The following is a 26,128-nucleotide window of genomic DNA, read 5'->3' as shown; positions in this document are numbered from 1 at the left end:
GTATATGAGTGCACATATACCTGTATATGAGGTATTGAATGTCCCTGAGGAGTAATGTTGGAGAACCCAGATCGGTGCCCGTTGGGCAGAATAGTCACCATTGACATCCAGTTGTGCAATGCCCACTGTATCCGTCTGTCTGTCTGTCTGTCTGTGTCCCTTTCATGCCCATATATTATATGGAGATCTCTTATCTCTGTCTGTCTGGCTCACTTTTATGCCCATATATGGTGTTCCGTGTCCAGGCCAGTCTGTGGATGTCATCTCGAAATTTGATTATACAATGACGCTAAAAAGATAACACAAAAAGCCCTAAGGTCTTGTTTCCATTGTGGTCCCATGTGACATCATCAACACTAGTAGCAATAAAAAGTATATGTGTACAGTAAACAGGTAAACATTTCTGGTATTAATCTTAGACTTTACAAGGATCAGTTACAAATTAGAGACATCAGGTGTTCATTTATGGCAGTTTTGAAGGAGGGTAAGGAGTTACACTTTTTGATTTTGTTGATAAGGAATTCCACATTTTGGCGGCATATAGCAGTAGTCAGGGAAGTGCTGGACCCCTGATTCAGCCCGGGAAAAGGACTTGGAGAGGCCCTCATTGCGCGCGGCCATGCGCCAGATTTTTTCACCTTCCGGAGGCGCTGCGAGGCCCCAAATACTAACGGATGAACGGTTACTGTGATCTTAGGTCTCATCGTTCTAATAAAGAGAGTCTAATGATGGAGTAGTCAAGGAAGCTAGGGAGTAGTGGGCCGGTATTCAGATGATAGACAAGCCAGTGGGACCAGTGTGATGGCTCTGTGGCTGCTGCTACTCAGCGCTATAGAGAGAGATCTCTCTCTATTAGCGCTGCTGTTACTCAAAGATTGGCCATTTCAGATCATGAGAGACAAGCCAGTGGGCCAATTACATGAGTTATATTTACTTTGTGGGCCTGGACCGGCCAGGAATGGACCGGCCGTTCTGGAGTTGTCCCGCTTTTCCCAATGGCCAGCACGTCCCTGGCAGTAGTAGAATGAAGTTAAACATAGATGTAGCCAAAGTATTGATTGAAGAGTGTAGCTTATACTGTACCCTACATCCTAATGCATTGAGGGAAATCCAATTTTGTGTAAAAGGAGAATGCACAATGGAAATGATATGGATTGGGTTCCGACTTCCAGATTCCGGGTAAAGAGGGAAAAATCACAACAACACTGCAAACAGAAAATACTGTAGGCCTACGGTAGGTTATTGAGGTCTCCTGGTGGCGCTATAATAGGCCAATGTAAAATGGGTTCCATGTCTTCTTTGGCCTTTCACTACAATCGGATGCTGAATTCATGATTTGAGACATTTTGTTACAAAAATGTGTTTTGCAAAAGTCAACTTGTTGGTGGCGCAATAACAGGCCAATGTGGAAAGAGTGACATTTTCTTCGACCTATTGTTGATGTGCATGCCATATTGCACGCTGTGGCCTCTCAAAACAGACCAATCCTGTACATTTAGCCAATTACGATGGAAATATCGAACAGAGCTGTCTTGATCACATGACTAGGTTCTGAATTGGCATCCAGGGAGTGTGTGAACACACAGTTTGGCAGTGACCGGGCCAACAGTGCCGGAGATTAACCAAGGAAGTTCAGATAGAGTCAGATCAACTGGTAACAGACAGATGGACTCACGGACGGACAGGGGGCAAAGCTAATAGTCTCTCGGTCTCGGCCATCAACTGGATGGACAACTGAATTTCCCCCTTGGGATAATAAAGGTATCTATCTATCTATCATGCCTTTCAGCCTGGCGGAGACAATGAAATGTGTGTTTTTCACATGCAGGGGGCAGTAATGACATCAGAATAATGCAGGGAAATAAACATAGAAGAAGAAGAGTCACGATTCAGCAATGCCTTATGGGTAATACGTAGCACTTCCGGTATAAAAGCGCCATTTCGGGGCTAAAACAAGGGAACAACAGCATGCTGTTATCAAACAGATAACATTTATAGTGAAATAGTATTACCACTTTAAGCAGCGTTTTTGTCAGTATATTTATATTTTTTGAAACATGGGACGCAAAAAGAAGAAGCAGATGAAGCCGTGGTGCTGGTATCCTTTGGTGGAGAAATAACAGGCCGAAACGAGGAAGAAGTAGCTTAGCTACACGTTAGCATTTAGCTTCAGTGAAACGCTTGTTGTGTGTAAAGAGAAAGAGCAGATCTACAAGCTCACTACTTGCGGCGTGTTTACCTTCCCTGGACGCGCTGTGGGCTTGTAGATCTGCAGTTTTTTCGGACGGGCCGGAAAAAACCGTTCGCTTCCTCCAGTCATCATGGGCTAACTACTTAGCTTCTTAGCATCTTAGCTATTATGTACAGTATGTATATGCAGCCTCTAGCAGTGTCGTGGTTATCAAACGTTTTCTTGTAGAGGAGGACCCTCACATTGACGCTTATTAGCCCGCGGACCCCCGTTTGAAAGAGATGCCAGGGACCCCCTTAAGAGATTTTTGTTTACAGATCTAGCAGTGATTTTTTTTAACCATTTTAATTTTAATTTCAAGGACCCCCAGTGTTTGATAAGCATTTTAGGCTACGGACCCCATTTAATGGCATTTCTATCTTTGAGGCCCCAATTTATATTGTAAAATCAATGCCAATTTAACTCTGAGAATGTACAAATGGAGTCGTTAGTGTCCATAACGGGTTCATTTGGTTCCATTTGTACACTCAAAAGTTAACAGATCTAAGGGTCCATTTGTTTTCTAACTCATTTAGCTGGGGACTCCTGGAACTCCCTCAAGTATCCCTGGGGGTCCCTGGACCACACTTTGAGAAACACTGGCATATATAGTAGAACATTCAAAATGTGGGTTCATTCATTGGTCCGGCGTTGCGTTTGATTACCAATACCAAACCCAGCATCCTTATTCTGGGTGTACCATTAGTGAAACATTAACATGTTTAGCTGATCTACATCTATTGTAGTGTAAACAAACTGGCTAATTACAGAGACAACTCAGGTCAAAGTCTAGACGGTTCAAGTAGTGGGAATCCGTATTTTAGTATACCTATACCGTTTGAACGGTAAGATGGGTGTCATTGGTTGATTCCCAAAATTTGGGAACATGTGTCCCTATCTTTAATACGAGACTGTTGAAAACCCACCATCAAGGCCGTGATTGATCAATTGGATGATTTCCATTTCAGTTGCTGTGTCTGATCTGTTATGGCTGTTATTGTATACCTGAAGTAATGCTCTCTGTTGTAATTTGTTGACATATGTAACAAGTGTTTTGTCTCTCTGTTCCCCATGTGTGGACACAGTCCTTAACTCATGTCCTAAAGGTATTGTAATCGAGACTTTGACGATGAGAAGATTCTAATCCAACACCAGAAGGCCAAACACTTTAAATGCCACATTTGTCACAAGAAGTTGTACACAGGCCCAGGTTTGGCCATTCACTGCATGCAGGTGAGTGTCCCATCGTCTGCTCACCTAATGGGTTTCTGTGGTGCTCAAAGTTTTTGTTGAGGAACCCTAGAATTATATGTATTTGACCGTGGAACTTGTCTCAAAATATATATATTCAAAGTACTAAAAGTTCATAGCGTGGCGCTCGGTGCTGCGCAATGAGCTTGTATATCTGCTATTTTTGGAGCGGTGAAAGCGCTCCCAATAGACAGGTATGTCCGTGGGTATGTCCCTGGGTGGGTGGCTGGGTGGCTGGGTGGCTGGCCGTGTCCGTAGCCTGGCAATACCTTGAGTGGCCACACACAACACACTAGTTAAAGGAGGGGCGCTGTTTTGTGCAGGCCAGGCACACTCACCACTCACTCACAGGCACAGTTTACAGTTTAGGCATTTAGCAACACACACAGGGTATAGCTGCTCAGATTCACCGCTCAACTTCGAACCGAGGTTTGATTTTTTAATAGACACTTTTGAATAGCCAAAGTATAAAAAAAGAAAGGTTAAAGTGGTTATGTGACACAGATGCGTTCCTGGCCTTAATGGATCAATAAGGCTGTTGAAGCATACATGAAGCATAGGTGAGATCCAGTGTTACAATTCCCCCTCCTCTGTGTTTCAGGTACACAAAGAGACCATTGACGGTGTTCCAAATGCCATACCAGGAAGGGTGGACATAGAGCTGGAGATCTATGGCATGGAGGGTATTCCAGATAAAGATATGCAGGAGAGAAGACGGACGTTAGAACAGAAACAAGGTGATTACATCCTCATTTATATTCTGATCCATTACAATGTGGTGGTGTTTGCATGATGATCAGATTTTGTCGACAAGTGACACCATCATGTCGACTGATTAGAAAATTAGGCTTGGATGTTTTCACACACTGCGGTTTAGGATTTCAGGCTTTCAAGTGCATATGACAGTCGGTCAGTTTTTTTTGCACATGTAAATGCTCTAAAACTACTGCAGTATAGTCCATTGAATGTGGATGCTTAACTATTAACCATTTGAACCAAATATGATTTTCCTGTCACCATGGTACTGCAAAGGTGCTGTGAAGTGTGTTCTTTAAAGAACCGAGTGCAGAGCTGATCCTCAGATACCCAACTTGCGTTAAATTGATTAAACTGGCTGCCACCCAGGTCCATCAAAACCAATTTAGGCATTTGGCAGAGCGTCTTACAAGTGCAATATTGGAGTAAATGGCATTAACCCTAGTCGACAATCGACAACAACAATCAGTAGCCTCATAAGTAGAGTGCAAACTGAACCAAGTATTGGACTAAACATGCACTGAACTGTATACCATCTGGATTGTAAAAATACAAGCTGATTGTGCTCTTAATTATAGTGCCAATCCCGAGAAGACTCGTGAAAAATACTTGAGTATCACATGGTGCCAATCCCGAGTATTCTCGTGAAAAGTAATATATTACTGTAACGGCGGATACATTACCGAGAACAATGGCCGGAGGTCCGGAGACGAAATCCGTCGCTGATTTCGCATCATCACGGCTCCACGAGCACAAAATAGTCCCATCCATAACATTGAGGTGGACGGGGGATCTCATCTTTAATGTCCATTATCTCAAAACTACACTTTAGAAGCTAGGATGGAGGCAGATGCTCGCTTATGTTACACATGTATAAAAGCTCCCGGTCCGCCATTACACAACTCCACGTGGACAACGATCGGTTCCGGCGCAGGATGCGATGACGTCAGACCGGAAGTGTTTGCGCTGTGGACTTCTGGCCTTCAAAATAAGATAATGGGGGTGATGCCAACCTGAGACTGGCATCGTGGACTTTATAATCCGTTAATTTCATGGGCACTAAATGAGTTAATCAAATATATCGTCGTCGGGAGGAAACCTTGTATGTCCAAAACAATTTGTTTTGTATTTATCATTTAAAAAATGATTTAAGAAGTGAAAATAGCAAGCACACAAGTGAAAATAGCAAGCACACAATGCCTCGCATTGCAGGTGCTTGCAGATCTACCATTTTCACTAGTTTTGTGTGGCAGTCTTGAATGATGAAGCAGGGCTTCAGCGTACAAATTGAAACTTGGAGATGCGGGGTTCCTGCCCTACAGTGACGATATGTTTCGGTGTTTGTTTCCAGAGAGCCAGAAAAAGAAACAGCAGGACGATTCAGATGAGGATTCTGATGACGACGAGGCGGGTCCATCATTTCAACAGCCGGCCCCAGCCCAGCCTCAGGCAGCAGCGTATGCGGTTCCTATGGCCCAGCCTGGCATCCCTCCTGGGCCTGGAGCGCCCGTCATGCCTCCTGGAGCATATCAACATCAAGGCAAGGCTGTGGTTATAGGTGGAGTGGACTCTTTGAAGAGTTAACTCGGTCATAAACAACACTCAAACCCTTTACTTGTGTCCTGTTTTTTTTTGTCTGCACACGCCATAGCTATTGTCTTGCGTGTGGTAAGCTATGTAGTTTCTGTATTTTTACTATTGATTTGTTAATCGAGGCCATTTTTGTGTCTTTCGTTACAGGAATGCCTCCTATGATGCCGGGTGTTCCACCTGGCATGATGCATGGAATGCCCCCTAACATGCATGGAATGCCACCAGGGTAGGTATTTTCTCATTCCACTTACTCACAGTAAATGCCATTTAGCATGTGCTGTTGAAATGGCTATTTTTGTGTTTTATTTTATTTTATTGGACATTCAGGTGGTGCAGGGGGTCGAGTTCCTGCCCACCACCATGCAGACTAGGGGTTGAATCCTCCAGTGTTCTGACTTGGTTGGGTGTTCCAACTAGGGCTATCAATTATGTCTTCCAATAATAAGATTTTTTATTGCGACCATCAGGTCGCAAGTTACTATGAAAAGCTCCACCAGCTGTCCGTCACACTTTTGCCCCTACTCTATCTCTGGCACCGTTGGCCCTATCGATGCCAAACTTTGCACACACACTCCTTGGATGGCAAATCACAACCTCCACATGGCCCTCTTCTAGCGCCACCCTCAGGCAGATTTCTGGACACTGCTCCTACAGATAAAATCATGCAAAGCGGTACACAGTATCTCTAAAGTCATGTCATCAACATGGATCTGTTCCATTTCCCATATTCCTTCCTGATTGGCTACGATTGCCTTCTAAAGTTTGTGTATACAACGAGACGGGTGCTCTCTCTTACTGGTTATATTTCATTGAATCAATTTTCAACCTGTCTTATATATATCCTCACTAATGTTCATAATAAAATAGCACAATTTTTTTTTTCTATTCAGTCTGGGTCTCATAGGAGAGCTGTCAAATCCTTCCTACCGGTGACATCATCGTTTGACAAAAAAGATTTTAATCATACTTTTGAAAATAAATATTTCGACTTTTATTATCACAAGAACAATGGCTTCCACTTTAACATTGCAACTTTTTCAGGAATAGAAAGCCTGCAGTTTCTATCAGCTTGCATTTCCCATTGATGATGTCACCGGTAGAAGGATTTGACCCACCCACAGCTCTCCTATGAGACCCAAACTGAGTAGAAAAAAATTGTGATATTTTATCATGAACATTAGTGAGGACCTATTATATGAAGATAGGTTGAAAAGTGGTGGAGTGCCCCTTTAAGTGTTATTTTATACGTAGTCATTCAAAAGACCTCGATGTCACATTAGTTTGTTTTGATCATAATGTGTTAAAAGTATTATCTTAAGCCCTTTTTTATTTTTTTTAATTACTTATAGCATGAAGAGCAGAGTTCTCAAATTCTACAGGGCAGGGTGCCCGCTGGCCCCCTGGTCCAGGCGCATACCACTTAGGCTTGATTCCCAATAGCCATTTGATCTACAAGATCACAATGTGAATGCATCGCCATCTATCGTGTTGTGAACTTGAAGATCGTTACTTAAATGAGCCATAAATCAGTACGTCAGAGACAGACGATAGCCTGATTTGTACTTCGCTGCATCAATCAAATGGTGCATTCTCATTAATGTTTGGGTTTTATGTCTTCATAGAATGATGCAAATGGGAGGAATGATGCCTCCCATGATGCCAGGGATGCATGGAATGCCTCCAGGTAAGAATTGGTTGTATTCTGAAAGAGAGACTCTTCAGGTCATTCTGAATCTGAAAGACTTTATTATTCCACCAAGTCAAGATTATTGTGAAATGATCTGGTGTTGGAATTCAGTTATTCTAAAAACTACAATATTATCTTTGTGAAATGTTACAAATGTATCAATTAAATCTCTGTACCACTGAATGCAGTTGTAATTATGGCATTTAGTAGACACCCTTACCTAGAGTGACGTGCAAAGTATGCACATGCACCTATATACAGTAGCAGTATTTTAACTCATAAATAATTGTGCTCTTTAAAAATTAAGAGATTCCCTTTTTGCTTGCTTGTCAGGAATGCCACCCCACATGGCTCCCAGGCCAGGCATGCCCCACATGGCCCAGGCCCCTGTACCAGGAGGAATGCCCAGCCGATTGGCTGCACCGGCAGCCCAACCTGCCGTCAGCAAACCTCTATTCCCCAGTGCAGCACAGGTGGGTTGGAGAGACAGGACTTTCCTATAGCTTTTAGGCCTAGGCCAGACGGTGCTGGATATTTCATATATCCCGGTTTTCCAGATATCCACAAATATCTAGGTCCACACGACAAAGATATCTAGGTCTAAAATAATCTGAGTCCCCAGACCTCCACTAGGGGGACAAGCACACACAGTAAAGTCTTCAGAGATATATCCGTGTTCCATGACTACACGGATCCAGTGAATCGGATATTTTTCAATGTCTTCACTTATTTATCCGGTTTCAAAAATATCCAGCTCTGTGTAGCCGGCACCTTAGACAGTTGTGGAATCGGTTGATGGCAGTGTGTGGGGTGAACAATGGGTTGGAGGCATAACTTGGACTATACTCTGTGTGTGTGTGTGTGTGTGTGCGCCACTATGTAGGTGCTTTAGCTATGTAGTTTATGATTACCAAAGCATTTAGGTTAAGACTTTTTTTTGTCTTTTCTTTAACAGATTTCAAATCCTTTGGCAAATAGAGAACTGTTGGGCAGAGCATAAAGCCAGGAGGGGTGGAAGGCTCAATTAAACCGGGGAGCTTTGCATCTTGTAGTTACCTTGCCATGTTGTTACCCTAAATAGTGGTGATAACGTATCTTCAATAGTCGATGTGTAGATTTAAAAACTGCTGATCCCCATTTGCTTAACTTGAACTTTAAAACGCATCTCCAAGTCACACTGAACATTGTCAGTAGATTCTGACGTGTAAAATTTAAATGACAAAACACAGTTCATGGTTTGTTTTGTTTTCTGTCCATTTACACTTTTTCGTTGCAGATGTAATTTAAATATTTAAATCAACAGGAGTTTGCTCTTTGAAGTAGGGGTTAGTGATAGTATTGGTGACATCATCACCTTCATAAACAGTGCAGTGCAGCAATGTTTTCATAGTTTGTTTTTTTATTGCCTGATCTAATTTGAATGTCAGGAGTAATAGACATGAAGGAAAACAGAAAACAAATGATCAGATAAGGCAAGGTCAAACAACCTTTTAAATATTGAGGCTCTATCAGCCCTTTCACATACTGAGACAAAGATGGCAAATGCTTACTTTGCTATATTGCCATTGGAATTAATCTCTATTGAATATTTAATTCACTTAATCACTAGACTGTCAAAGTCAGTGGAAATGATAAAACCATCAATGAGCCTATTTAGGTGCCTGTTAATAGAACTTGTGAGTATTTTAGTATTCAAAAGACTTGACATCTCAATGATGCCTGCTTGCACTCTTTTATTTAGATCAGTACACGTGTGCATTTGTTATCAAGAGTTGAGTTGTCGTCAAGCTTGCCAACCATTGTGGATGTTGGGTTTGTATTCTCTTGCTTATTGCAGACTGATCCTTGACTTCCCCCTAAGTTTCATTTGTGGTTCCTCTTTTTCTAGTTTGTCATCTTCGGTCTAATAGTTTAATCCTTCTTATATATATTTTGTCATGAAAGGAGTATAATCATTTATCACACCCTCTAGGAGTGTCTAGGTCTGCCCTTGTATGCTAGAGACATACTGTGTAGATCAATGTAATGTCCTTTTCTTTCAAGCTGCAGATGGGCTCTTGTGTTCCCAGTAGCACAGTAGCCGATTCCCCTCCACCTGCTCACGTACAGTGTGCCTCCTCCTCCTCCCAGCCTCTGTTCCCTAACACAACACAAGTACGCTGACACAAAGCAGTTTGCTCAAGGCTGTGGCGGCAGCATGTACATTTATTACATGTTGACTGGCTGTAAATGCTTTTCCATAAAGAGACCAAGTGTCTGTAGGGAGTTAATGTACATGTAATAAGTCTGGAATTATTTGGGTAACCCATGCCCCGCTTTCTTTTTCATGATGGGCTGTTTTTTCTTTTTTATTATTGTTCTTCCCACCCAGGCATGTGTTGCATCATCCACCCCTGCCTTGCCTAACCAGCATGGATTTTGCAATTTGCCCACATGTTTGGAAATTACTTATTTTGCGGCAGTGTCCACGCTGTTTATGAATGGTTGCTGCTCCGATATGTGTAATTGTTGCCATTTCCATGTGTTTGTTTGAACACAATTGGATCATGCATTTGTCAATATTTCCTAATGGGGTAATGAGGACTACATGGCATCCGTATAATCATGTAGGGTACTTCCCTCTGAGTGTTTTTAAGCTGTTGTATGGATGAACAACATTGAATGCATTTGAAATATGTAAATATGTTTCCTCTGAATGATTGTATGCTGTTGTATGGATGACCATTAAGCTGAAAATGAGAACAGGAATTTGAAGTTTGAAAAAGTGTAAGAAAATCTGAAATACTGTTTCAGAAGCAGGTTACGGTCGACAATAAATTCTTAAGATTAATTTATTCCTGCTTGTGGCACGCGATGATAGCTGTATTTCTGTGTTTGCTTTGAATTTCCTGCTTTGACAATAACGGAGAATGTTGAAAGACCTATCAGTTTGTTTCCTTATCTGTCCGTCTCTTTGCACAGGCCCAGCAGGGCGCACCAGGAACGGCGGTTTCAATCACCACGGCCGCCTCCTCCGACCCTCCCAAAGCAACATTCCCTGCCTACACTCAACCCTCTGCCTCCTCTTCCTCCTCCTCTTCCTCTAACCCCTCTAACAGCACTGTGGCTAAGCCCCCAGCCACAGTGGCCAGTAAGCCTGCCACCCTCACCACCACGAGTGCAACTAGTAAGTTGATCCACCCTGATGAGGATATCTCTCTGGTAAGTTGCTTGAGCTTTGCGTTTTGCACTTTTCACAGTAAGTAATGTCTGCTGTACGTATTCTGTCGTGATGTAGCCAAGTTCGGTTTAAAAAACTAAAGATAATGTTCATGATCACTCTAGTAACACATTAATTATTCATTGCTAGTTCAGTGAAATTCCAAATGGAGCAGGTTTTTGCTTTCTATTATTCAAAGACATTGAAAGGCATCTCATAATGTAATGGTATCTTCTCTTCTGCCACTGGTAAAAAAAAAAAAAGATGGTTCAATTCAGATTACCTGGTGCACTTGATGGACACAGTTTGACCCTTATCATTATCACCGTCTCAAGGTTCAGTGCTTCTGTGTAATCTACTATATGCTGTATTGAGTGTTTGCCCTTGCTCAGAGAGGGGGTGTCACACTGCTTTCTCTAGTCTGAAGGCGTGTCCTGTGTGTTGTGCCCTGCCAACAGGAGGAGAGAAGAGCTACGCTCCCTCGTTACCAGCGTCTCATTCCAAGGGCGGGGCAAGCCCACGTGGCTGCTCCGCCCGTGGCAGCTGTCGGAGGCATGATGCCCCAACAGCAAGGCATGTCGCAACAGCAACCTGGCATGAGGCATCCCATGCACGGTGAGAGCTCCAATTTCATCACAAGCTATCCATTAGGGCTGGGCGACATGACAAAAATCAATATCTCCATTATTTCAATCCTTTGCCTCGATTAATGAGTTAAAAAAATATAATTATATATCGTAATCATGTAGATGGTCTATTTCCACAATTTCTTCTTTTGAATGCAGCAATTTGGCCCATTATATAAAATCTATTGGTACTATGTCTATTTAAGTGAATAACCAAGAAGCAAGTTTCTGATCTTATACATTAACACAAGATTACGGTTCTAAATTTCGGTTTTGATACATTTTCCGTTAATTGCCCAGTCTTATCCATTCTCACAGTTTTGAAGCCTTCATTGGCACGAATGTTACTTTACTGTGCCCAAGATGTGTTTTCACATTTTCGGCACTAGATGGCGTTCTCGTTTATTTTTATTTTTATAGAGGGCTCCTAAAACCCCCCTCTAATGTTACTTAAAGAGTCATCTGCTCATAGCATGCTGTACTGTGTTGCGCCGATCTTTATAGCGGATTGCTTGGACTCTCAGATTTTATTTTCTCCACATAACTAAAAGTTGGGTGCGCAACACCCAACAGAATATTTCTTACAGTTTCTTTTTTTATTTTCCAAAGGTAGGGGCAAAAACAACCATTTTTGGGCAGTGTTAACTGTTTAATCCTGTGAACACTTACCATCCTACCTTTCTCTCCTCAGGTCAGTATGGTGCTCCTCCCCAGGCCATGCAGGGCTACATGCCCGGAGGGATGCCTCCATATGGGCAGGGCCCCCCGATGGTGCCCTACCAGGGAGGTCCTCCCATGGGCATGAGGCCTCCGGTTATGTCTCCGGCTGGACGGTATTGAAGCGGCAAACAGAGAGCCACCTCACTAGGTTTGGAGGTTAACACCTTTCTCTCTCATCCTGTGCTTTTATTCAAACCTAGCCACAAAGCAATGAGCTGTAAGACCAGTGGCGGTGAAGACAGAAATGCTTATATTCCAACACACGGACAGTTAATGGAAATATTACAAATCCCAAACAACTTGATGACAACTTCTGTTATTCTGATTGGAAACCGTACAGATACATCCCCCCCCCCCTTTCTGTTCCACTCAGGTTCATAGAAGTGAAGTGTTTAAAATGATTATGTTTCTGAAGCTGCTGGAGTTGCATGAACGTACCAACTCTTTACGAAGGCAAGTTTCTTTTTGTAAACATCATGTTTTTATTTTATTTTCCTGGTAGATAATGATTGAGGCCCTCACAGCACACTTAGGTGCTGTTGGACTTGCGTCCCCAACCATGGTTGGTGAGGGTCTCAGTAGCAAAAAAGTGATTCCAAGTACTTTAGTGTTTGACTTCACAACTTAGCAGTCTATAGCTTTATTTTTCATTTCAGGTTTATTCTTGATGGTATGCCATGGTCCAAGGGTAACTGTATGCATCCTTTGTATTGTTTTAAGAATCTATGTTGTAATAAAAACATCTTGAAATCCACTGCTGGTACTTTGTCCTGACTTAGCTGGAGGCGAGTCATTGTAAAAGTTTGAACTAGTCAGGACTAAGTATTTGGTTACGGTCAATCTACAAAGACTGTTATACTGTATGTATGCCTCATTTGTGCTGGTTTTTAACCTGAATAGGTGTGAAAATTGGACTGAACTTAACTTACTCGAAACTAACTAAAACTACCGTATACAAATATAGTTTTAAATCATTCTCAGTAAAGTGGATGGCGGTGTTTACACCAACTGTCAAAATGTTGGTGTTATCGTGCACAGTGGGAATGGCGCTTTACGCTCTGGAGAAATGTGATTTGTGTAAAATGTTTCCAACAGATTAAAATCTGGGAAGTGTCCCTTTAATTGGCTGTATTTACGAGAGCCCTCAGAATAATTCAGCAATTAACACTGCCTTTTTGACACTATTTCGATCTGAGCTGAGGTTGCATTCGGTCAAAACCACGTAGGGTGTCAAAGTCGATGGAAGTAATGACACCCACACAGAGGGCACACGACTAGAACACTAGCTTGCTTCATAAATGTGTACTTTTTCCACAATTGTCTGAAACTGGAAACCCATACAAATTAAATCTATGTACTTTAACAAAACACTTAGATCTAGTTCTTATCTCCACCAGGCCAAAGGCAAGGGCGAGGATTGTATTTGCCTCCATATTCAGGTCTAATCTTCAAATGGACTGATAAAGGCCCACATTTCACAGGGGGAAAAAGTCTCAGTGTCATTAGGGTGGGCCCACATTACCTGTCTTGACAGCCAATCTACAAGGGCTAATGTGAATCTGAAGTTGGCTGTGAAATTACTTTCATGAATCAGCAGGGATATCGGATTTGACCAGAACGGCATGCATTATGGCATACAAACACAATTGTGTTTGGTGGTTTGTATAATAGCTGGCTGTTGTATGTGTTAAGGGACCATAAATGGAAACGAGCTTCAGATTTATGTTCAACCCATTTGGCGCTTTAATTGGTGATGCTGTGTTTATTTGATGGCAATAAAGTATTTTTTATTCTACAGGAAAGTTAGGGAGACTGATGCTATGTCTGAGTTGTGAAACTGATGGCGGGTCGGTCCCAGGGAAAGGGGGACACCTGCTGGTGGACATTGATAAAACTTTATTCATGATCAGATAATCCAGTGGTTCATCACAGTGAAGTGACAATTGAAGGACCTTTAAAGGAGTAGTTCACCCCCAAAATTACTTTTTCTATTGATTACTCACGCCATGGAGTTCAATAAAAAAAAATCATTCCCAAGACAAAATTATAGTAAATTTACCCCCATTGATTCTGAATGGGAACCCAAATGCATGGCCCTGGATGGGGACCCAAATGCATTTTGGTCATAATCACTGGGATTAAATTTACTTGACCCTTGACCCTAAATTTACCCCCATTGATTATGACCCACATGCTATTGGGCCCCCATCCAGAATGAATAGGGGTAACTTTACTATAATCATTGTTTGTCTTACGAATGGGACGAATACAAAAAAGTATTATTGAACTCAAGTCTCAATGGGGTGATTAATCAATAGAAAAGTTATTTTGGGGGTGAACTACTCCGAAGACCTTTTTAATAAAGACTTTAGCCAACTGCATCAAAAGTTATGAACAGACTATAACATTGGCCAAATTGTCAATCAAGAAAGAGGCAAAATGTTTGAAAATAGTCTATTTGCTTTTTTCACAATTATCTATGGAACGGAGTGAAATGAAATGGAATACGGGCTGTCAACCCTCCTGGATCCTGCAGGAGTCCTGGATTTCGACCTCATCTCCTGGCAGGCTCCTGGATTGTCATTTCTTCTGGATTTCTCCTGGATTTGGTATCAAATTCCCAAAACTCAGAACACAGGAACTTAACATCTGTTTTTTCTTTTTTTTACATGTTAAAAAGGAAACGGTAAGGTGGAATCTTTCAATTGTGAATCAGGTTTAGGTTAAAGTATGAAGGAACAGCGAGGTGCCAAAGTTTTCAGATGTGTTTTAAAAGTTACATTCCTCAAAAACTACAAAACATTTCATAGTAAAAATGTTCAAGTCTCCACAGTAAGCTAAATTATTATTCTACGTGAAATTGTTACATTACATTACATTTCTGAACTTTTAAAGGAGTAGCCTGTTTATTATCTTGAGACTTGACTTCATGTATGTTTGATTGAATAGGTCCTATTCAATCAAACAAGTAAGCCTATTCAATAGGCCTACTTTATTAGAAGTTCACATTGGAAAATCACAGGACAGTTCAGATTGAAAGGTCTACTTAAATAGGATAAACAATGGCTTGTTTACATTGGGGTCCTCTTGTACTTAATTCTTGAAGAAAAATTGCTTTTTTGGTGGGATTTGATCACAGTATATTGGCATAACAGCCAAGCACTTCTACCACGTGAACTACCATGGACGGATTCATTTGAAGTCCAGATGAAACGGACATTTCAGGGTCGAGTTCACGTAAAATATAAGTATATGTAAGAAAGAAGACTTCTTTATGCAAACTTCTAATAAAGTATTCAATCAATCAAACCAATCAGGGCTGTGCAGAGCGATTTGGAGGGCCCAGGCAAACCCCAGTTTGAGGCCCCTGGGTCAGGAGGACATGCAGGTTGTGGGCCAATTTCTTGGGGTCGCGAATAAATGCTCCCTTGTTTTGTTAACTATATTTTAGCTTTTAATTATTTGAAAAGATTTTCAAAAAATGAGGTAAGAAAAAATAAAGTTTAATAGCCTAAACTCTAGCACTTTTTCAAAAGAATTCCAGAGAAAGTAAGAGGGGGAGAAAATATGGGTTGGGTGTCTTGCTCAGGGACACTGCATTAAATTACTAACTTGGCCTGGAATCGTACTTATGTCGTCCAGGGTTTTGGTTCCCCAGGCAGGAAGACAAACCACTCGGGTGGACACAATGTTTACCACATTTCTGACATATAGCCTACTATATTGATTGGTTGAATACATTATTAGTCAGAAATGTATAAAGCATGAGTTTCAACTTTGAAAAACCTCTTTCACCTGAAGCTACTGTCACAGGACAGGTAGAGTAATAAGAATAAGAATAATGAGTTAAACATTACATTACATGACCATATTAACAGCCTTTTGTTAAGGGCCTTTTTACTATTAATATATGAGGTTATCGAGAGCTTGAGTTTGAAGGCTCACAGTGTCACCTCAGGGCGACATGCGACCGAGGTTACAATTCTTGGCCATCTGGCCAGTGATGTATATCGGACCAGTTAGTTACCCATATATGGAGACCCCTGCATGATAGTCAACAATGTTATGTCAAAACATGCCCATATGGGCATTACCAAATATGGGCATTCCCAGATATGTCCTTAATATTGATGACATCGGGACAAGGATCTCCATAGTTTGGCGGTTCGATTTCTTGGCCATCTGGCTGATATATATCATGACATCAGGGATCTTCATATATGGGCATAAAAGGGATTCTGGGGAATACCCATGTATGGACCTTTAAATAATATGTCACCTGTGATATCACCTGTGATGCCACAGTGACAAGGGAAACAACCCATAGACTGTAAAAATGTGTATTGACCGACTGACACTGAGACAAGCTGCGACATTTCTCATGGTATACTGTGACCTTTGGTCGCAATAACAGCATAAATTGCTTGTACCATATCTTACATTATGTTATAGGATATTAATGTGAAAAATTCACTGACTCCAGAATTTTAGTTTTATATTTAATAAAAAGAAAATACAAGGCAAAAATACATTTTAAAATGATATACAAAATACAATATACAGTATATACAGTATATAAAAAATTATAAGCAATTTACAGATTCACATGAGGCTTAAGTTTTATATTTAATAAATACAATAGGCTATATATATACATCTATTATTAAAATTGATAAACAAATTGACTGATTCACATGACAATGTGAACGTTGTTGGCACCTCAATGTTAAATTGGCAATTCTTTGCAAAATGTAAAAATATAAAGAATTTGGAAAAGGCCGTCTTGATCCTCATCAGAGTGACCCCCAACCGGAGGCTTGGATACTGTGATGGCAGGCTCAGGAGTATATGCTCTGGAGGCTCAAAGATCCCCAGCTGAATGAGGTCCGGAGGACGCTTACGTCACACTGGGGCCTCAGCAGGTTTTCTTCAGATGCACTGAAGTACTTTGAGTCTACAGAGATGAGTGGGACAGTACAGTATAGGACGACAATAGGCATGCAACAGTTGATTGAATGGTAACCGTAAAGTTAGCACCTAATTGTTGTTGTGGGCACCTCAATGTTAAATTGGCAATTCTTTGCAAAATGTAAAAACATAAAGAATTTGGAAAATGGTCTGAAGTAATGTAAAGTATACATGATTTGAACATCCATGGTACATCAAGACCTAAATATACCCTTCAACTACTTGTTTATGCCCCTAGTGACTGGCTGATCACAGGTTTTGTAGCATTGCAAGTGTATAATAAGTATATTAGGCCTGTTCAGATCATGTTTACTTTACATTACTTTTTTTCCCAAATTCTTTGTTTTTACATTTTGCAAATGTGAGCCCACAACAACATTTAGGTGCTAACCTTTACGGTTACCGTTCAATCAACTGTTGCATGCCTATTGTCGTCTTATACTGTACTGTCCCACTCATCTCTGTAGACTCAAAGTACTTCAGTGCATCTGAAGAGAACCTGCTGAGGCCCCAGTGTGACGTAAGCGTCCTCCGGACGTCATTCAGTTGGGGATCCTTGAGCCTCCAGAGCAACTATACTCCTGAGCCTGCCATCATAGTATCCAAGCCTCCGGTTGGGGGTCAGCCTTCCCAGAAAGCTGTGCTGTGCGCGTGCCTCCAATGCAACACGCCTGGAGAATGAGCACACCCAGAACGGTCCCACTCTGATGGACCCGTTTTGACCATCTGTTTGCCTATGTCCATTATGCCCATATATGGAGATATCTGTATGTGTATGTCTGCATCCATTTTATGCCCATATTGAAGAAGGATTTGAACCCACAACCTCTTGCTTAGTTACACAGTGTCTTAACTCAGGGAGTCACCATGCTCTCTGTTTGAACAAACTCACAACCTCTGGCTCACATAGACAGTGCCTTAGTTATTGCAGAGAACCACCAAGGTCTCAGAATTTACCCTGGGTTTTCCATCTCTTCCAAGTGTTCTTCTGGGTGTTATTCTCCAAAATATGCTGCAGAGGGAAGAGCAGGATGACCTTGGGCTGGATTTGAACCCAGGAACTCTGGCTCACATTTGGCACTCAGGGACAGGGAGCCACCATGAAGCTCTCTGAAGTTTCTCTTCTGTTGTAATTTGTTCTTCCGGTTGTCACTCTTCAAAAGGGGCCTTGGGATCATGTACAGATCGGCGTCTTAACTGTGTTTTCTGTTCCATGACTGTAAGTGTTTTTTAGTGTTAACATGAATGTTAGTGAGATAAAACAGCAGGGAAACCATTGAACACAGAGGGTGGTAGCTCACTATGTTAACACATTGTTCTTGTGATCCAGAGGTTGTGCGTTTGAATCCCACTTAGAGAGAGAAAACTCACACGACTGACACGAGAGAGTTTAATTGCAGAATTTATTAGAAGGTTGCATAGGAAAAAGACTGTTTCATGACAGTACAAATCACTGTAAAAGGTCAACTAAAAGGATATCTTATTACACAGGAACAACTTTATTTAGGCTATATCTCATATAACATTGAACGACAGACGGAGAGAACACGACAGTAGCTGACTTCTTTCAAGCCTATCTATTGAACCAATCATCATAATCATCTTTTTTTTTTCAGCTGTTTCGCCTTGATGGGAATCACTTTTTTCCAGGTGTTTCGCCTTGATTTTGGGACTCACTGACTTTCTGGGGGATTTTTTGGATTTTGGGACTCACTTTTCTCCGGGTGTTTCGCCTTGATGGGACGCACTTTTCTCCGGGTGTTTCGCCTTGATGGGACGCACTTTTCTCCGGGTGTTTCGCCTTGATGGGACTCACTTTTCTCCGGGTGTTTCGCCTTGATGGGACTTACTTTTTTCCAGGTGTTTCGCCTTGATTTTGGGACTGCTGATTTGAAAATGGAATCTATGTGCTGTGAGTGTGATAAATAGACTACTACACCATTCAGTCACACATCTCTTTGTAATGTTGAAGTGTTCTTTAGTAGCCTATGTTAGCTCTTAGTTGGTTATTGTGAAATAATGGCATGTCTATTTGCAAAATAATAAGGCATTCACCTGGATGGTGTCATTCCAATTACTAGTTTAACTTCTATTTGTACACATGAATACAAAGAGCTCATACTTTCTTTCATAAAAAATGGTTTAATGTACTCCAGTATGTACATATCAAATCTACAAAATATGCACGTTAAAATAATGTCAGTCATTTACACGTCACTTAGTTTTGTATCATAGCCCTTAGTATATACAATCCCAGATCATGTCAAACCAATAATATTAAATAAGATACACACAGGATGTACAGTAGTTAACATAACATTATGCAGACCATTTGAACACTTTACAGAAGATACCAATATCACCAAGTAAAACTAAACAAAAACGTTCAAATACCCATCTGTAATTAATTTATAACATTATCTTTTTTTTTTGTCCACGGCTGTTTCACTCGTAACAGTTAAAGATACAGTACAGTCTGAGACTTGCTGCTCAGGGTTGGGGAACTTGGGGTCCATTCTCTAACAATTTAATTTGTACACCATTATTTCACTGTCATACTTACACATGTACAAACCTTTTTATGCGTTTTAATTTTATAGCAATGTTTTCAGTTGTTAAAGGTAGGGGAAGTGATATGTTTTTGTTAAAACAAATGAGTTTTGTTTTCTTTTGCTAAAAGATTAAAGCACTATATTCTGATAGTAATTGCTACAGTGTTTATTCAGAAACAGGGGTCCCACCATCTCTACCCATTAAGACCTGAGGCCAATTCTACTAAGGTCTTCAGTTTTCTGAAGAAAAAAAAAACGTATGTTTGCGTTGCAATTATCAGTGGTGCTCAAACCTTTTCATGTCAAGGACCCCCAGAATACCCCACAACCCCCTTCTCAAAATATTTTGTTCCAGGGACCCCCAGAAGCAAAGATTTGAGTGAAAGACTTTCACTTAAAAAATAAGTATATATTAAAAAATCAAACCTCGGTTCGAAGTGGAGCGGTGAATCTGTGTGTGTGTGTGTGTGTGTGTGTGTGTGTGTGTGTGTGTGTGTGTGTGTGTGTGTTTGTGCCTGCACAACAGCGCCCCTCCTTTAACTTGTGTGGCCACTCAAGGTATTGCCAGGCTACAGACATACCCAGCCAGCCAGCCAGCCAGCCAGCCACATAGCCAGCCAGCCACAGACATACCTGTCTATTGGGAGCGCTTTCACCGCTCCAAAAAAAGAATGAATAGCAGATCTACAAGATTGCAACACGGCACAAAGTGACACGCTGTGAGCTTGTATATCTGATATCTTTGAATAGCAAAAGTATAAAATAATGGTTAAAGCAGTTACACAATGCTTTTTGGGTTAATAAAGAGAAATCATTCAGGAGTATCACTCCCAATTTCACTTGTTCATCCTGCATCCTGTGAGAGTTCTCTCTCCTGATTTGATCTAATAGGTACTATCCATTTTAAAAATGCCGTTTCAGTTTACAAAAGAGCTGGAGAGACAGGGAGACCACTCTATTGCAATGAATGATTATTATCACAATATAGAGCTATTTAACACTTATTTTAACAAAGGAAAATCACTGTCTCTACCTTTATTTTTGTCTTTTAGTAAAATCAAATTCCTGAACCATGTTTTTAACTACATAAATACTTGGTCCATCTGTTTCATTAAGTGACAGTTTCCGATCAAAAATTCAAATTGTGTTTCCTTCATCGACACATGAGGACATGACTAATTATCGTTTATCATTGCATATCAGTGCAGGAGAGTGATGACAAAAAAAGACAATTTGATATATTCATTAAATAGTTGACGCTGAACATCTTTCTAATCACCTCAAACAATACGCTTTACAAACAACATGTTAGAAAGTTAGGCTCAGTTTTGCTAACACTTTAGCAGTATTTGTCAAGCTTTGTGCTTCATCTCCTATGCTAGTAGTGCTTGTAGCAACCATTTGGCAACATTTGGAAAATAAGAATGGCACTTCTAAAATGTGTACATAATCTGTACATAATTAATTAGTGTCATACTCAACACACAAAAAGGACAAATGCAAGTTTGAGGTTAAAATAGTGCTCAGCTCATTTCTCGGCGTTACCACACGCGCTGTAAGCAACACTGAATAATAACCCAAATCTACCTTCACAATCCCAACATAAAGGTAAAACAGTGAAGTTTATTTGCAAATTCTCTATACCTGACAGGTATAGAAACATTATGTTTAGCATTCCTACAGTGTGTCTGCTTATGGTATACTTTTTATAGACAGAGGACCATCCCAATAGACTGTATGCAGTAACCTTATGCTCACACACAATATCCACTCAGAACAAAGCCAGGACTACCAGACTTTCAAACTCAATCTGAAGACTGCAAAAGTTTCACAAGGTTGTACTGCTTTTTGACCACACAGAGGCAACCCGGTTATGCAGAAAAAAACTTTGACCCGGCTGACGTCTCGATGAATAGGCACTGTTGGGTTCGAGATGAGGGTTTGAAGCTGTGTGCAGAACTCTTCTGGTTTCGTTTGATAGGAGGCCCCTTACCGACCAACCACAAGCTTTTCAGGTCACAACCCCATTGGCCAGTACATTTTTAGAATGAACACCAGCCTAGCGCAAGAGATGAAGTGAGGGAGCACAGAACAGGCTACGATTGTGTGGCGTGTGGGCGGCAGTAACCAGTTGTCCATCCAGAGACATGAGAGCAGGGTGCCAGGTAGGTGCCCCTGTCGCGTAGGAGCCGGCTGGCTGTCAGATGACCTCCACGGACGGAGACAGAGGGTGAGTCTGCGTCCAGAGAGGGTCTCACGGCGCCGGAGGCAGTCGCACGTCGAGCAGGCTGTAGGCGAAGATGTTCCAGAAGACGGCGCAGAGCACAAAGAGGGTGTACACGCAGAAGAAGATCCAGAACAGCGACTGCTCCTGCAGCCGCTGCTCGTAGTTCTGCAGGACCACCACGCCGAGGGTCAGGCCCACCGCCACCCCGCCCAGGTGGGCCACGAAGCTGGGGTTGGGGCACGGCGGGAAGGCCGGTGGGTAGAACCGCAGCCACACCGCCCGTCCAAACTCCACGCTCACTGCGAACAGGAGAACGGACAAGTGAAAATTTACTGTTTTCATAGTGTTAAGTCAGTCGCGGATACTGAACAATCTGCAACCGCTGACAAGGAATGCATCAAATCTCTGCAAGAGGGCAGTGTAAAAGGCAGTAGCATTTAGTAATAAACCATTCATCCCATGACAACACCAAGTTAGTCTTCTACATCATGTCCAGTCCTCTTAAATACCAGTAGTTCCAGGTACTTACTGACCCGATTTAGCTTTCACCAGCATCTCCATCAATATAGCTTCTAATCACGACAAGGACAAGGAGGACAATGATGACTATAATTGCTGCCAGTGACAGTTCTGTGTTGACAGCCCTTCTATTTCTATTCCTAAACTCTGATTCAAATTCAGCTCATAAAAGTTCCTGGCTCAAAGCCATAGCACCCCGTTGCAATCTGGGTCAAGAGCAAATACATTTTGGCTTGAGGCCCGTGGTGCATGAGACTGAGCCTGTGACCCTGTGGACAAATGTTCTGCTTCACAGTCAAGTAGGGACACAACACCAGGAGGGGGGCGAAAAGAGGAGAAGCAGGAAGGTTGGCACCAAGCATTACACCTCATTTATACTAACTAGACACAGCATGTAAACAGCATGGGAGTTCCACCTGCAGTGTAAAGTCATTCTCTCACACTAACCTCTTAAAAGCCACTTTTTAAACTTTCATTGCATTTCTGCATCTTCACTGTGGCATGAAACTATTCTTGAACCGTGAACTGACTGAACCCGGAACATTGCAGTCATACAATCAACGTCTTAAACCGGTTGAACTACCAGGGTCCAGGGTACCCCTAAAGTTAATATCATTATACATTCTTAAATTCTTCATTACCCACTTAGAACGGGTACACATTATTGTGTATTATTATTTTATGCTTTGACTATTGAAAAATAGCAGATATACAAGCTCACAGCGCGGCACCGAGTGCCGCGCTGCGAGCTTGTAGATCTGCTATTTTTGAAAAATTGTGAAAAATTAGAATTTTGACCCGATTCTATAAGTGTCTTTTGAATCCTTCTAAAGTTTTTGGAAAAACCTATGTTTCTATGTCAGCAATCTGGCCAGCCATCGTCAAAGAAAAGGTTACAAACGTAAAAATACATATATTCAAAGATTTGCACACATTTTCACAACTTTTTCCAAAAATAGAAGATCTACAAGCTCGCAGCGCGGCACTCGGTGCCGCGCTGTGAGCTTGTATATCTAAAGCATTCAATAATTCTAGGCCTAAATGGGTTAATAATAAATCAGTGACTTACTGCAAACCAGAGCCATGGCCATCCGGAACAACTTGAACTGGCATTTCATCCCTGACCAGTTCTGAGGCCAGAGAGAGAGAGAGAGGGGAGAGGAGGAATGAAAGGATGGGACGAGATAAGAGAGGTCAAGGAGAAGAAAAAAAAAATGAATACAGAGAAAACATTCAGGTAAAGCATAGCCATCTGGTCAAAGAATCTTCACCCGATGCACTTTGACCTCCTCTCTATTTTCGCTGCGGCAGATAATCGAGAGAAATCCCTCAAATTTTGACATTGAGTGTCATGGAGGACATGACTGTATAAGTATTTCATAGAGGTCCATCTTGTGTGTGTGTGTGTGTGTGTGTGTGTGTGTGTGTGTTTTATATTTCAGTAAGTCAATCAAGTCCTCACCTCTGCCACGCACGCATGCACACACACACACACACGCACGCATTTATGCGCACACGCACGCACACACATACACACACACACACACACACACACACACACACACACACACACACACACACACACACACACTCATTTGGATGTAGAAAACGTGACAGTAAGGAATGTGTGGAATGCGTGGATCGACCAGCACCTGCTGGGCCCCAGGATGATCTGCCTTGATGTGCCAGTGCTCTCTGCAGACACAGACAGCAGCACTGAGTGATCTGATAGTCATCTACACACACACACACACACACACACACACACACACACACACACACACACACACACACACACACACAAACTTACCATGACAACGTTAGCCAGATGTGCCGAGACTAGGGCATAGACCCCTCCAGAGGATCCCACCACTGGAGCAGTCATATCAGTGACAGACACAGCCAATGAGCCTGTGGAACAAGTCAAACATCACCGTCAATGACCATGTTCACGGCTTGATCTAAATACTGGGCTTCATCTCCATTTTCAGGAGTATACTTGAGTCTGACTTGACTTGAAATATATACACCAGTACTTCTCAACATTTTGAATTTCTTGGACCCCCAGAATGATATCATTTTTAAATCTCTGAGATCCCAGTCTCAAAATCCAGAGTTACTGAGAGTGTTCAAATGGAACCAAATGGACTCTTAAGCATCCATTAGGTTCCATGTGTACACTGTCAGAGTTACAGACCTGTAAGGGTCTCCGCTCCCATGATGCCCCAGAACAAATCTCACAAGCATGACACATACTTTACTTTGAGCTAACGAACCCCCAATAGGGCCTAAATATACAGCTATTAAATAAACCTAATAGTAGACTTATAGACGTCACATGAACATGCTGTGACAACATTCAGCCACTAGATGGTGCACTTTTACAACACCTGTTGTGCAAGGTTCACTATTTCCCTGTCACCCTCTGCAAGGAAGCAAAGGCAGCAATCATGTAGCTTCAAATATTGCAATAACCTATTTAGGGTAAAAACTACTGTACCAAACGAAAACATATAGATAATGGTGTTTTGCTATACCAACACAATTATTAAAATGGTAAAGGACCGCTTAGTTGTTACACAGTTAACTCCTCAGTGTTAATCCTAACACTGAAAGTGTTCAAATGGAGACAGGATTTTACATTTTACAATCATTTCGTTTCAAAGGACTAATTCATGTTACATTTGGACAAACAATGTGTGATTAAAACATATGTACAGTAATGTGAATGGATAGCAATTGTGTCTTCTTTGTGCATTTGTTTTACCTGTACAGGGTGTTATAAATAGAGGCAAACTGTAATGTTAAGTAAAGTAAATGCATCTTATTCATATAAAGTAAACAGCAGCAAATACGTTATGGTACTTTTCAACTCCATGGTACCAATTCAACCCCCCAAAAACAAAATACAAACAGTGCAATCGGACATTGAATAGAAGGAACACAAGGTCATTCAGAGACAGAACATTGGTTTTCAATAGTGTCTGTGCATGTGCGGCTGAAAGAGAAACACAGACAGAGCAGTGCTTAGTGTGTGTATTGACTCAAACAGACACAGTCTCAACAGTGCTCTCTCCCATTCGTCCCCATCTCTTTCTCTTTGTGACACGCTTTCACTCTCCTGACTTTAGCACTTACATTACTGATACACTTACTAATAAAGCAGGGGTCTTCAACAGGGGGTCCGGAGAGTTACTACAGGGGGAGAGGGGATACTTTTTTTTTTTTTTACATGAACCCTAGCATTCATATTCTGAGGGAGATATTAGCCGGTAATAGCAGTTCTACAAGCAAGTAGATTTTCAACTAAGGTTAGATGTAGAGGGGAAAAAATAGCAGACCAAGTACAGAGCCAAAGGTCAATTTTACTAAGTATCGAGGGTTTAAGTGGTTAAATGTATGAAAATGTATTTGTGGATTAATGTTACTAACATGAATCCAACATAATTAGATAATGTGTACTGTAAACAAATAAACAAAACAATTACACAACACTAATAAAAGTGCTGTCAAACAAGTCTATGAAATCTATGAAAATGATTCATCTGCAACACAATTTTATACAATACGTAATGGGTGGTCCCTGCTTCATCTCTCTCTCTCTTTCTCTCTCAGCTATGGGGTCCTTGGGCGAAGACCCCGGCACTTAAGTATTTGACAGACAGAAGACAGAACTGACCTTAACACTGAGCTGTCTACTGATGCCAACTATCATATGTGACAGACAGAACCGATTCTAACACTGAGCTGTCTATCCTGTCTAGATTACTCAATCTGTCTAGCCATCGTCACGAAAAGGG

The 26,128-nt window shown here is 41.5% G+C and overlaps 2 protein-coding genes across 3 annotated transcripts in view; one reads left to right on the top strand and one right to left on the bottom strand.

Moving 5' to 3' along the window:
• The first annotated feature begins 1,932 nt into the window (after window positions 1-1,932).
• Window positions 1,933-12,816, top strand: znf207b (zinc finger protein 207, b). Its single transcript, XM_080721192.1, has 10 exons — window positions 1,933-2,098; window positions 3,337-3,463; window positions 4,083-4,218; window positions 5,589-5,777; window positions 5,978-6,056; window positions 7,453-7,514; window positions 7,851-7,990; window positions 10,479-10,718; window positions 11,175-11,331; window positions 12,034-12,816. Exons 1-10 carry the CDS (start codon window positions 2,058-2,060, stop codon window positions 12,180-12,182), a joined length of 1,320 nt encoding a protein of 439 aa, XP_080577318.1. The 5' UTR covers window positions 1,933-2,057; the 3' UTR covers window positions 12,183-12,816.
• A 9,020-nt stretch (window positions 12,817-21,836) lies between these two features.
• The window catches only part of rhbdl3 (rhomboid, veinlet-like 3), a gene marked incomplete at both ends in the record, with an annotated part of 75,527 nt that continues 71,235 nt past the window's right edge, over window positions 21,837-26,128 (bottom strand). For both annotated transcript variants that reach the window (XM_080721018.1, XM_080721019.1), the window contains 3 exons: window positions 21,837-22,108; window positions 23,398-23,458; window positions 24,139-24,239. In XM_080721018.1, coding sequence (XP_080577144.1) covers window positions 21,837-22,108; window positions 23,398-23,458; window positions 24,139-24,239 — 434 coding nt within the window. The remainder of the gene's footprint in view (window positions 22,109-23,397; window positions 23,459-24,138; window positions 24,240-26,128) is intronic.

Source organism: Nannobrachium achirus, assembly GCF_963921795.1.
Source record: "Nannobrachium achirus genome assembly, chromosome: 3".
NCBI lineage: Eukaryota > Metazoa > Chordata > Actinopteri > Myctophiformes > Myctophidae > Nannobrachium > Nannobrachium achirus.
The sequence above is the reverse complement of the archived record's forward strand: the minus strand, read 5'-3'. Positions and strand labels throughout refer to the sequence as shown.